The 12,940-nt window shown below is 41.7% G+C and overlaps 1 protein-coding gene across 5 annotated transcripts in view; it reads right to left on the bottom strand.

Annotated features, from left to right (window-relative positions):
• SDCCAG8 (SHH signaling and ciliogenesis regulator SDCCAG8) overlaps positions 1-12,940 on the bottom strand; it is a 108,986-nt gene that overhangs the window by 5,785 nt on the left and 90,261 nt on the right. For all 5 annotated transcript variants that reach the window (XM_039568253.1, XM_039568254.1, XM_039568252.1 and 2 more), the window contains one exon: positions 966-1,092. In XM_039568253.1, coding sequence (XP_039424187.1) covers positions 966-1,092 — 127 coding nt within the window. Of the gene's footprint in view, positions 1-965; positions 1,093-12,940 lie in introns of those variants that run through there.

Here is a 12,940-nt window from a genome sequence, read left to right as displayed (position 1 = left end):
TGAACTTCAGCTATCCTGGGCAAACTCACAAGTTAGAAAGCATTGTGATTAGCTTTGTGACTGAGTGAATACACTAATTGAACTATGAGTTTGATTATCTGATAGTTTTACTGAAAACCTCATTCTGTGCTTGTTAGTTCTCCTACTTTTTCTGAAAAAAAGTGGAAGAAGGACAAAGAAAAAAAACAGCCCTACAGTCTTCTCCCTTATTTCCAAAGCACTTACTGGCCAGAGAACAGTGGCCACAACAAAAAAGCCAGAACAGCCCATAAGAAGCCATAGCTTCCTAGGGACCACTGAAAGCAACAATCAGACCTGCTGGAGAAGCAGTGCAGTGATTAGTGCTCAGGCACGATGGATTGTACATTTACCATCTCACATTTGGGTGTGTGAATCACAGAATATCTCGAGTTGAAAGAGAGCCACTGGGATCATCAAAGTTCAACTAGTGGCTCTGCAAAGGACAGCCCCAAGAGTCTCACCATGAGTGGTCATCGAGCAGCAAAAATACATAAATGACTTTTAGAAATAAAGAGAAAAAAAATCACAAAGTGATAGAGGGACTTAAGTCTGACAAATGGCAGAAAAACCTCAAAGCAATTATCAACATCAAGTTACTATTTAAACATTAATGCTGTTAAAGAACAGATTTCCCTTTTCTCTGAAAAAGCAACACAAAAATCTTCAGATAAGAAAGCTAGGAACTGTCACTGAGAAGAACTTCTGCATATTTATTGTCACTTCAAAACACTTTTTTCATGTAGTTTAGGTTTAAGTGAAAGTCAGGTTCAGTTACCAGTCTCTTTCCAACTGCATGTATTGTTATTTTATTTTTTATAAGGTAATGCTGTATTTAAAAGAACAACAGCAACAAAATCCAGCAGTTGAAATGAGACTGCTGGCAGATTTCTCTGCTAAAGCTGCAGAATATTCCCCTCAGACTTTCTTTTCTTTTGGCGCAGTACCTGTGTTCGCAGAAACTGCACCTCTTCTGTAAGCAGGTGCTTCTCTTTGAAGAGCTGATTCTGTTTGTTGAGCAACTCCACTAACTGCTGGGCAGTGGCCTGGCAGTGCTTGTCAAGCTGCTGTAACCTGGAAAAAAAATAGGTAAAAGGGTTGCAGAGCATCTGAAGTTGGAGTTCATGGAAGAAGCTTTGATGTTTTACTGGTGGTGGCAGCTCCCAGAGGCCAGAGTTCAGGCTGGTGGTTGGGCTGATACTAAAGTATTACTCCTAAGATGGGCATTAAATGTATTTTCACACTTTAAATTAGCACTTTTAAAGGTCTGCGCTTTTAATTTAGAAGCCTTATGAGGACACAACAGCAAATCTGCTTTGCTGTGACATCAGTAAAGACTGCAGGACTGCATGCCAACACCTGTAGCTAAGCAAGCTGCACACTCTGTAGCTGCTTCAGTAACTGTCTTCTTGAAACACACACAGTAGCCCAGATTATAAATCCAAATACCCAAATTCCCTGACAAACGGGACTTGAAATGACAAAAACTTCTGTTTTCTGTCCACTGCTCTTTGCAAGCTGGTCAATGTCCAAAACTCATTACAGAACATAGCACTTATTTCAAGTAAGCTTAGTGTTAATTAAGCATGTCAGCATAGATCCTATAACAGTGTAACAGGGATTCCTGGGGAAAGATGTAAAGAGCCCATCATTCCAAAGGTCCTCCTCATCAGGGGCTGCAAAACAGAGGAAAAAGCTGGCAGGTATCAGAAGAAACATGCAGAGGCCTTCTGCTTACACTGGAAGAACAAGTGCCTGAGTTGGGACAACACCACTGTAAGACAGGTCAACTGCACTTTTAGTTCTTTAATCATGGAAGCAGGTATCACTTGTTATTTCTCCAGTGACTGTTTATTACTCCTGGCATCCAATCAGAAGTAATTTCCAACTCATGAATTTTACATCAGAATAACATTTTTTAGTAGATTATCACAGGTAGCCCATGCAAATTTCAAAAATATTAACTGGACACAAGCCCTGGTGTGCTCTATTGTAAAGCTCTATGTACTTTCAAATGAACTGCTGTAAATTGAAAAGTCTTTAATTATGGAAATGTACTTAATTATTAATTAATTAATTAATTAATTATGAAAATACTTAATTACACTTTTCTGTTTGTAACTTCACCACCCAGTGTTACATTTAGACTGTCGCCTTGAGCAGAGGGAAAAATATGACATAGGCACTGAGCTGAGTTTGACCAGCAGGCCACAACTTTACCTTTATCATCTGTATCTTCAGTGCTTGACTACAGGTTTAATAACATTCCAGTGTACAATTCTGGGCCATGATGGATGAAAAGGGTGCAGTTCTAGTCAGTGCAGATCTGGATCTGTGAATTCCCAAATTCAGTCTGCCAGTCTGCTCTCCCAAAACTGCTGCCAAGCTGGCCCTTGGTCCACACACTGGGACTCCCAGCCTGCTCTGGTGCATTTAGCTCCTGAGGACAGGCTCTGGGCCCTCTCACAGTATCTGCTATTACGTGTGACATGTGCAGCACAGCCACACATTCCCATATGCATTGTATCTGGCCTGCCTGCTGATCTCGTAAATGATTCAAGATGAGAAATGAACAGCTCCACCCACATTCACTGTACTTCCCATATGTTACAACTGCACATCGATGCCTGCCATCATTTTTACAACTGGGTGACAGAACCTTCTGCACATTTTGCTAATACGAGTGAGGGGAGGTTGCACGGTCGCCACGTTCACTTTGGCAACACCACCTATCAGGCAAATGTACGGTGTCCTGAGCATCTGACTGACCACTGTGTCCTCACCCTCCTGTCTAAATGAGATCATTTTTCCACCAAAGTGGCAAGATCTGTCCAGTTGGGATGGCATGTGGCTGCTCCCCCTTGGCCTAGTAGTGTTGAAGGACAGGGACTGAATCCATACTCTGTCATGTTACTTCAAGGCACAACACGAAAACACGTAGCTCTTGAACCATGTTACGCTTGGACTACCCACAGGACAACCTGGCACTAAGGAGAAAGCTCTCTCATTCAGTACTAATAACAATACCCTTCAAATAATTTCCCGTTAACTACTTTAAACCTAAATCCCTATTTCTACATGAAGGCAGGAAAGAAAGAGTTTCATGAGATGAGTGGTTCCACAGAAGGAGAACACAACTGAGGCATCACAAGCTGCAGTGAAAGCTTTGAGGTAAATGTTTTGCTCTGATTCTCAGTACTTGGAGCTCATAAGCAGCTTTATGTTAAAATGGCTCCAACCTACCTTGCTTTTTTGTGCAGTTACAACATGCAGAAGACACAGCAGTGAAATTTGGATCTGAGACTAGGCTATACCCCAGGCTGTTCAGAAATGAAGTGAAAAGGGATAGATAGGGTTTTGTTACATTTTGACAGGTATGGCTAGACAATCACTGCAAGACCCTGCAGAAATGAGGTGAAGCATCAAACACAAAGCAGAGCTTGGGCACCAAGGTGAATTCCACCTGCAGAATAAACTTCCATTGCATCCAACACCACAAAGCTGTACTAGCACCCACTATGTTACACTTCCCCTTATGTGTGGCCTACAGATAAAAACAAAAGCTTCTTTCTTTTCTATAACAACACATTGCTAAACCAGGGGCACCCACAAGACTCTGGCTGCGAGCTCCCTTCCCTGGGGGACTCATGCCCATTAATCCACAGGCAATCTGCAATGAAGGAAAAAGCTGATACAACCTGTCAATCCTCCTCTGGGTTTTAATGTTGATTTGAAGGAAATTAATATGCAAGGATCTGTGGGCAGTACCCATTCATGCTGCAGTGGGGATCAGTCAGTCCTTGACATAGCAGAGGCATTAAAAGGTTATTTACTCTTTCAGCATAGTCAGGTTACTGATGTAAAACGTTTTCACTTTACTCCACGGAGCTGGATTTGCTGAAATGGCGTGATTGGATTGCAGCAACCTGCAGCAGCTAAATCACCAAATCCAATAATCATGCTGCATTTACTGGCACACATCTTAATTAGGTTTTAATACAAGTAATCTGATAACTACTTCTGGCCAGCCAGAGCAGAGCTGTCAGCGCTGAAAGGGCTGTTGTTGAGCAGCTCAGCCAGCGCGCTGCCGCGGCTGCCTCCCCGCTGACCCTGCCGAAGCCCCCCATCTGCCAGTTGCCAGGGTAACACAGGCCAGCCCATCGCCCCAGCAGTGGGTGCCGCGGCCGTCGGGCACCCCACAGCAAGGGCTGGGGCACCAGCCACCCAGGAGGGCCACCAGCCACTCAGGGGGGCCACATCTCTGTGGGCGAGGGTTGCTGGACCTGGCTCCTGGTGCCCCCCAAAATGACCAAAACCCAACACCACGGGCATACGTCACTGTGCAGCAAACTGCCTTTAAAATGCACTTGCCCTGTCAGGGCAAGAGTGTCGAGCTATGAGTTTCTAATGCTGCTCCTGCATTGCTTGTTTGCCTGAGGGGGATACAATGATCAGAGGTGGTTTCTGGTTCTGAGTGGGAAAACCAAAGACCACGATGGAGACCCCTGTCATGCTGTAGAGATACAACACCATACAACTATGGTGATCACACTTAGTTCCTGACACAGCTAGATCAGGCACTGTCTAAGGTCATCTCCTGCTGGATACAAATCAATGATCAGGCTTGCTTTGTCTGTATGATGATCTTGGTGCCAGACTTGCTGCCATCAGAGTTAAGGTGTATGGCTGGTGCTCATGGTGAACTTGTTTCTGCAACCACAACTGCCCCAGCTGCTGTCACTCCCCACTCCTCTTGTAGGCATGGTAGGAAAGGTCTCCTCTGCTTTCTTTCCACCTCAACTCTGCTACATTTCTGTCTTCCCTTTTCACAGCAGAAGTGATGTTGTCATTTTCATTAAGGCAGAAAAACTTATGTTCACTACCTCTTTGTATCTTGAATCAGCTCTGTGAACAACTAAGACATTAAAACCAATAGTAAGATTAGTATTCATATGAGCAACTTGCATCTTCATTGTGGTTTACAGCATCAATAAATTCACATAGTGAATTTTGAGGTAAAAAAATTAGTCTATGAATTTAGAAAGGCAGACAAATAGTAAATTAAACCCCAAAGTTTCACTAGTGTCCTAAATTACTGTTTGAGTCCTTGACCCATAGATCAGGGCCTTGAAACAATCTTAAGTGATGAGCATCTCAGAGAAGCCCCCACATGCTCCCAAAATTTAAACAGGAATATCTATACATAGAACCTATCCTTTAACTGAACTCCATTCTTGCATCTAGCTTCAAAAGCAAAACACTATGATCCACCTTTTTCATGTGAATGAAAAAAAAAAAAGCCTAAGAGGAAAAACACACAGACCAAAAAGCCACCCTGTAACAGTGAGTAGGAACTAAAGGTAGTGAATAAACCTCATTTCTGTCAGGACTGGAAGTCCTGACTTCTAACAGGACACAGGGGAACAGTTCAGGGCATATTAAAAAAAGTTTCTGTGGAATTTCCCACCCTCTGGAGTCCCTATCAGACTTCTGTTGCCACAAAAAGGCCAAGACTTATCATTTGCTCAGGCAGAGAATATCTACACCACTTCTAGCTTAGTAAGGTAAGCACTTGCCCACGCTACAGGCAGAACAAACTCATCCAACTGATGTTAACAGATGGTAACTACAAGTTAATATCCCTTGCACATTTTGGAATAGGACACCTAAGAAGCAAATGTCCACATTTCACCATGAACCCCTTGACCCAGGTGGCTTTGTATCACTCAATCATTGTTTTTTCCAATATCTATTGTGTAACTTCTAAATTCCCTTTTACTAAAGGCACTCTCAATTTTTCCACATACTTTTAAAGTATCTATAGTATATCATCTCCAATAAGATAACAATGTTTGCATGCCACAACAACAATTGCAAATAGGGTTTAATTAAAAGTTTACATAGGAGCTTCCTCTTTGTTTCAGATGTCACCACTGACTATTAGAATATATCTTCACTTCCACAGCTGGCCCAACAGGTTAAACAAATAGATCACATAGGAAACCTGAGCCTGGATCTATTCCTGGGCTTCTAATAGCTCATGTCTAACATGCTGAAGAGAACATTATCAGCCTGCTCTTCAGTAGGGGGGTGTAGCAGCTGGGCTTAGCTGCTGTGATGGCCACTTTTAGCCCTACTGGGTTTTGACAGGAAGGAAACAATGAAAGAGAGTGGACAGCAGGCTGGAAAAGATATGGGTGAAAGCTTCACTAATGTCTATTTGTGTCTGAATCCCTTGGCTGAAGATGAGGCTTTTCCTCCTTTAAAGGAATACAAAATAGTAAGACCTTTGATAGGAATATGAACTCTGGATCAGGTTAGCTCTAGAGAAGAAATAGTTCTGGTTACTATTTTATGCCTTTAGTTGACAAGAACTACATAAAACAATTCTCCAAATCACTCATGCTAGTAATTTAGAATGCTGTAAAATACCTTAGGGAAAAAAAAGGGAGGCAGGGCTCGGAGCAATGTTACAGAAATCTATTGAATTGTATAATCAGACTCTACTTTTTTTGTTGTTGTTGTTTTTTAAAAGATGTTCACCTCTCTGATTTTGTTATGTGCCAGACAGAACAGATTTTGCACAATTTCTCAATCATAATGCTAAGAGACACATATCCCACTAAGGTTTTAAAAGTGGCCTTCTCATGTTTTATACGATACATATTTGTATTACTGAAATACATTTTTTCCTGTGCTTGTGTCACTAGTTACAACAATTTTTGTGGCTGGTTTACTTTCTATAAACGTTTGCTCGATTTCCCCTACTGCTTAGTCCAATTCCTCTTATTTCTTTTATTACCAGACAAACCTGAACCTGTACAAACTGCTAGTTGGTGTCCACATAAAGCAATCACTGTATTCAAGTTGGAGACACTGAGAATTTTTAATGCAATCTGCCCAATCTGAACTCTTTCCTTCACAAACACTTTGCCTTTAAAAAGAAATTCCCAGCATGAACCTCATCAGAAGCGACATGTAACAGACAGTACATGTGGTGTCTGGGCAGGCAGCAGAGAATTGAAAAAGAAGTCTTCACTTTTTCTATCCCATGGCATGTGCAGAATGTACATGTGGCCCAAGCTGACATCAGGCAGTTGAAGCAAAAAAACTGCTAAAAGCATCAACTTCTGTTAATTTACTTTGTCAGATATTGTCTTAATTAAAAAAAAAAAAAACCTACTGCGAGAAAGGGTAGTGCAGCTGAGCTACAACTGCTTCAGTTGTTCTGACAGTCACAATTGCAGGCGAACAGAACAGCTTTGGGCTCGGTCCTGCTGTCCTCACCAAGCCCAGATCCTGCTGCAACCCGCAAGGGCTGCAGGTGCTGAGGTACAGAGCATAAAGCTTCTGTTTATCTCTCTAGCTATCAGTACCTGTGTTTGAAGGATAAAATGTTTCTCACTAGTGACCTTGCCAATAGTGCTGGGTACAGTCCTTCTCATTTGGTTACCTGCAAGGGAGTCTTTCCAAGTTTAAGGACTATGTATCACAGTCCTTCAAAACTGTTCTTCAGCACAAACCCAAGGCTGCTATACTGCATAGTTTGACCACTATGAAAATAAACTCTAAAAATATCAAACACAAAGTGTTAAATATCTGTGGAGGTGTCACTTGTCAGTTTTGTTGCTTAATCCCTATTACCATTACTTTCTACTCTAGAGGTGCCCCTCCTTCCAGTTCATTTCAAACAAATGATTTTGCCTTTAAGGTCTGGCAGGTGACACACATTTGCTTATTTTTCAGGGTTCACAGAGGGTTATTGTGGTTTGCATAAATTACAGTCAAACTAACAGCTGTAGGATTTGTACGGAGTTAGTTTTATGCTTAAGACACAGATAAGGAAGAATATGACTTTATATAGGTGACAGACAATTTCTTTTGCACAGCATATTCAGATAGATGTCTTGCATACAAGGGCCTGTTGCTCTCTACATCCACACAGAGCAGATTGCTTCCATTTGTGAACTTAGCCCAAGCTTGGCCTACTCCCCTTCTATTACAGCTCTGATTTCCAAACTTCCTCTTCCGAGGAAACAAAAAGGAGAATAGGGGCAGATACAGAGTAAGGATCTAGAGGAATGGCTGAGAAGGAGGTCAGGGCGGGCAGAGGAGCCTAGAATGTGCGTGAGAGGTAAGAAAGATCTGTGCTCAAGATATGTGTGGATACACCCAAGGGACCCGAGGAGGCTTTGGCCTCTGTTTGCGCTGGCTGGCCAAGCAAGCATGCTCCCACCTCACAGGAAGCTGCTGCTGGCACGCAACGCAGCACTTTGGACCAGGGCTGTATCCATTTGGGACCAGCCCCAATCTCCCCACATTCCCCAGTACACCCATAAACCAGTTCTGCTGAGACTGAAGGGAGTCACAGCATCGAGGAAACACCATGCGGGATGTAACACAGAAGAATAAAGGTAGGGAAAATGGTAAGATAATTTTGCATTGAGAAGGGCTGAGGGAAAAGCACTTTAATTCTGAGAAACCAACATTTTTTAGAAAAATGAGAAAAGCTGGAGGATCTGAGCAGTATTGTCAGCTCACCTTCACAGAGCTCAGCTCTTATGAATAGAGAGTTTACTTGGTGTTTTGTTTTGGACTATACTACAAACAGTGAAACTGCACGTGAAGCTATTGAAATCTGCAATTGCTTAGCAACACTGAAGGGAAGCATTTCACAGGAAATACATCTTAAAAATGTATTAGTACATTATGGACAGTATTACACTCTCTGTAACAGAAAGGCTGTTTCATAATGTGCATGTGCATTAGTCCAACTGTGCTTTAAATTTACTGCAAGGTGAACTTAATAATTGCTATGAAATAGAGGAATTTTATTGCTGTTTTAGAGGCAAATATCATTACAGTTATCTTCAGGAAAAACATTAACCCTCCACAATAAGGAATATGACTGCAATGAGGCAGTTTGGAGATGAGTATTGACACACCCAGACCACAGCCAGTGCAAAGGGGCAATTATGCCTTTCTGGTGACAACGGCTAAGCTTGTGGATGACAATAACAGCTCTAGAGTCCCTGCAATAGCAGCACAGGGCTGTCAGCATTACCACACAAAATGAGCACAAAGGTGTCCCTAGCCCAGCTCTCCCATGTCACAGTTCAGCTCATCAGTCAGTGGTCACTGGACCCTGCACAGACATCCCAGCTTGGTTAAGACCACCAGCACCTTCCAGCAGAAAGATTCCTTCTGTCCACAGCTGTGCCTGTGCATACACAGACTCTCCTGTTGCCACCACATTTTAATTATAGTAAAAAATTCTAGCAAAACTATCAGCTTTTTCTTTGCTACAAGTTGAAATAAATGTTAATAGCTTTCTTGACACATGTTCAGTGTAACTGTAAGAGAAGAATACTTTTCCCCTTGGATTATATCAAAAGGTCCTGCTTAGTTTTGTTAGGTAAATTACGCTTTTCGCATACTACTTCCCCATGTTCTCATCTTTCAGTGGTAAGCAGTGGTAGCTTTTTTGAAACAAACATTTAAACAAGCAAGCTTAAAAGTCTTGATGTGACTTTGGAAATGGAACATTCTCACATAAATGAAAATTAACTGCCTTAAATCATGAGTAGTAAATTAAGAACACAAAGCTGTGTCTCTTTGTTCAAAAATATAACCACGGAGTTTGCTCTTTTAACTAGGGATAGAGAAGACAAACATGTATGCAAAATGAGAACACGAGATCTACCTGCTATCAGTCAATTGCTGTCTCTGTAGACTTGGTAACCTCTGATACTGTTGCTGCAGCACATCATTACTCAAAATTTCTTATAAGGGAAACGCAGAGAAAATGCACATTTCTCTGTTGGTGAACTCACACAGGAACACGGGGCAGAAAGCAGCCGGGGTTTCCGAAAGTCAGCAAAAGCTCAGCAGGTGCCCCAAGAGAGCTCAAGGTCCCCGCTGGGGCTCACTGGTCCGACTCTGCTCCTCCTCAGCAGCCACCACAAGAGCCTTCCAGGGAGATGCTGGTGGTCTTGGCACCACTCCTGGTAGACAACTGTCCACCTCACACCTGGCTCAGCCTTGGCTGAGGCGAGGTAATGAACAGGCCGACAAAACGAACCCAAGCCTCCCTCCCGAGGGAGGCTACTTTTGATCAGTGTTGAGCAACATATGCAGGCTTGAGCAGGGGGGCACACAGGCAGCTCAGGAAAAAGCATGCACTGCTGTAACTAAACTGCAGATTAAGCTGAGTACTGCTGTTTCCTAAGCTCCAGATAAGAAGCCTTCTGGAGAGTAGGAAAAAAAATTAAAGAGAAAAAAGAGCAGTAACTGTAAGTTTACTTTTACTGTGAATCTAGGCTATATTAGAGCAGCATTTGTCTCAGTTTAAGATAGTGTATTTTCCAGCAAAGATTCTCAGTAGGGAAGATGCTTCTGTAGTTAATGGTTTGTTTCTAATGTCTCTGAAACCATAACATTACCTGCTCAGCAAGTATTTACCTACAAATGAATGTCTGGGTGTCCCTCATGTTATCTCCTTACATAAAAATCATGATATTGGGATCATAATGTACTTAAAATCTCTTCAAATAAAATAATCCTAATTATTGAACTTCCATACTGCAACATCAGGGTTTAATTTCCTTTGAAATAAATGTTATCAAGGAGGGAAAACTGCATTTACAGGTCTACTTAGAGGCCTGATTTCATTGAAATATACAGAGGAATTTAGAGTTTTATTGTGTGACAGTAGAAAAATGACTAAAACCTATTTCTGTTACAGATCTGGATACAATAGCTTTCATCCTGATCCAGAATAACTCCTATGAGCTGTAATGTGAAGTACAGACTCCTGAAAAGCAAACAAAACCCCATGAAATGCCCAATCCTGTGTTGCTAAAAACTAAAGGAGTTTTGCCTTTAATAGAGGCAGGCCCCTTGTTTGCATAAAGAGCAACCTGTCAAACAGAATACAAATGCCAAGCTGGTACATTATAGCCATAAGCACAATAGCCCCACTCTTTTTAACTAAGCAAATCCTAGAGAGAGCAGTTTTCCCCCAAAATCTGGGCATCAGCTAGAAATTCAGTGAACTGATGTCTCAAAGTGCTCACGAAGGATGCGGGAAATTTGCAGAGGGGCACGAGCTTTTCATTTCAAAGAGAAGAAAACTGTGTGTTTTCATTATAAAAAATGAGAGTGTGAAAAAATGCTAACCACACAATAGCTCTCTTTCAAGTATAAAGTTCAGAATTACATGTCCCAAGTTTCCTGTACGTTAAAAGAAGAACACAAAATAACGATCTAAAAATCCTTCACAAAAAACCAACAAGCAAGGATGAAGCAGTACTCGCCTGGGGGCCAATTGCCTCTCCAGCAGCGGTAAGGCTGTTACTAGGCTTGCAGTACCATTTGTTCCATTACACAATCTCCTGAAGCCTTTTACAGAGAGCTAAAACAACTGCCTGTACCAACACGACACATGGCTTTCCATCCCGACTCTTTGCTAATCCAGACGCTCCAACCATCTTTCTTTAAGATGCCATATGGTTGGCAGAAGCCTGTAGATCTAGCAGCACATCTGCTTGTATGTTACTTCTCCCCTCCAACTCCCCCCTCCACACCACAAAAGAGAGAGCAAATAATTATTTTACATGTAACCAATTAAACTGCATTTAAAGAGGACGGGGATTATTTAGCTCTAGATATTTTAAAAATATAGATTGTCGGAGAAGATCATTTGTCTCTCAGTGATTTGGGAAATACAGAGAAACAAAACAAAGAAATGAAACGCACACGGGCAAAATGATTGCTGCATTTGAATTATTTAAATGACTGCCATTCAGACCTTATGCCCGAAGATTTATTTTCTACATTAGTGTGCCACTGAAGAAGGGACTGAATCCGCTCTCTGCTTTTGTCAGAGGTGAATCAGACAAGCAGACTAGGAAACTATAATACACCAAACCATGCTTTGTTAAGCAAGCAGAGTGAGTCTGTATGCTAATGACTCTGCAGGAATACACTGACACACTGATTTTTTTGGTGTGATGAGCAAAGATTATTGACACTGTAAAAATCCTGGTTGCACTGGCATGCAGGCATCCAGGTTGTCTCTTTATAATCCAGACGCCAGGAAGACAGGCTGTAAAAATAATTTTGTTTGTGATGAGTTATCATTTGTCCATTGATGACATAATGGACTATAACAGAAAAGAAAATATACACTTTGGAACCTGAAATTAAAAAAAAAAAAAAGAAAAAAAAAAAGAACCTAGAAATTACAAATAAATGTTCCCATAGAACTCCCATTGACCACTCTGTGATGAATAACCATCTTAGTTAACGAAGGACAGGCAGAGATAGAAATACATAAGGACACACTACACAATTTTGCAATTCTGTCTGCTGATAATTTGCAGCACCTTTTGTTCAGAAACACTATTTCCTCGAACTTTTCCTGCATCACTACTGTAAGACATCAAAGAGATAAAAGATAACATTTCCACCTCAAATGCTGCTCACATGTACTGTTCATGCCATTGTCTGTGAAGCAGTGTGGAGCATAGGAACATGAAGCACATGTGTCTGTTCTAGCAATTTTCTAGAAGAATAGAAACTAGACGTGTATTTGCTCCAAACAGTCTCCCTGCACCAAGTCTCCATTGCAATGTGCACAGAATGTTCCTTTGCCTTCACAAAAACAGTTTTCCCTACAATATGGGAATGCTTGTGTTCAGCTACACAGTGAACAAATTGTTTTTCCCCTCAGCTATTTAGGAGTTAGAGTTCCTACACAAAGGATGGGGAGGCTGTGTCCTACCCTCACAGAAAGAGCCGACCAATGTTGAAGGTTTGGTTGAAACCAGCATTTTTGAGGACAATACTAGGTTTCCAAGCTGTTTGTTTATGGCTAGTGCTTTCCTTTCCCCCAGTACTCTCTGTCTCAAGGCTATTTAAA

Source organism: Corvus cornix, chromosome 3 (assembly GCF_000738735.6).
Source record: "Corvus cornix cornix isolate S_Up_H32 chromosome 3, ASM73873v5, whole genome shotgun sequence".
In the NCBI taxonomy this organism is placed as follows: Eukaryota; Metazoa; Chordata; class Aves; order Passeriformes; family Corvidae; genus Corvus; species Corvus cornix.
Note: the sequence above shows the minus strand (reverse complement) of the source record. Positions and strands in the feature narration are given on the sequence as shown.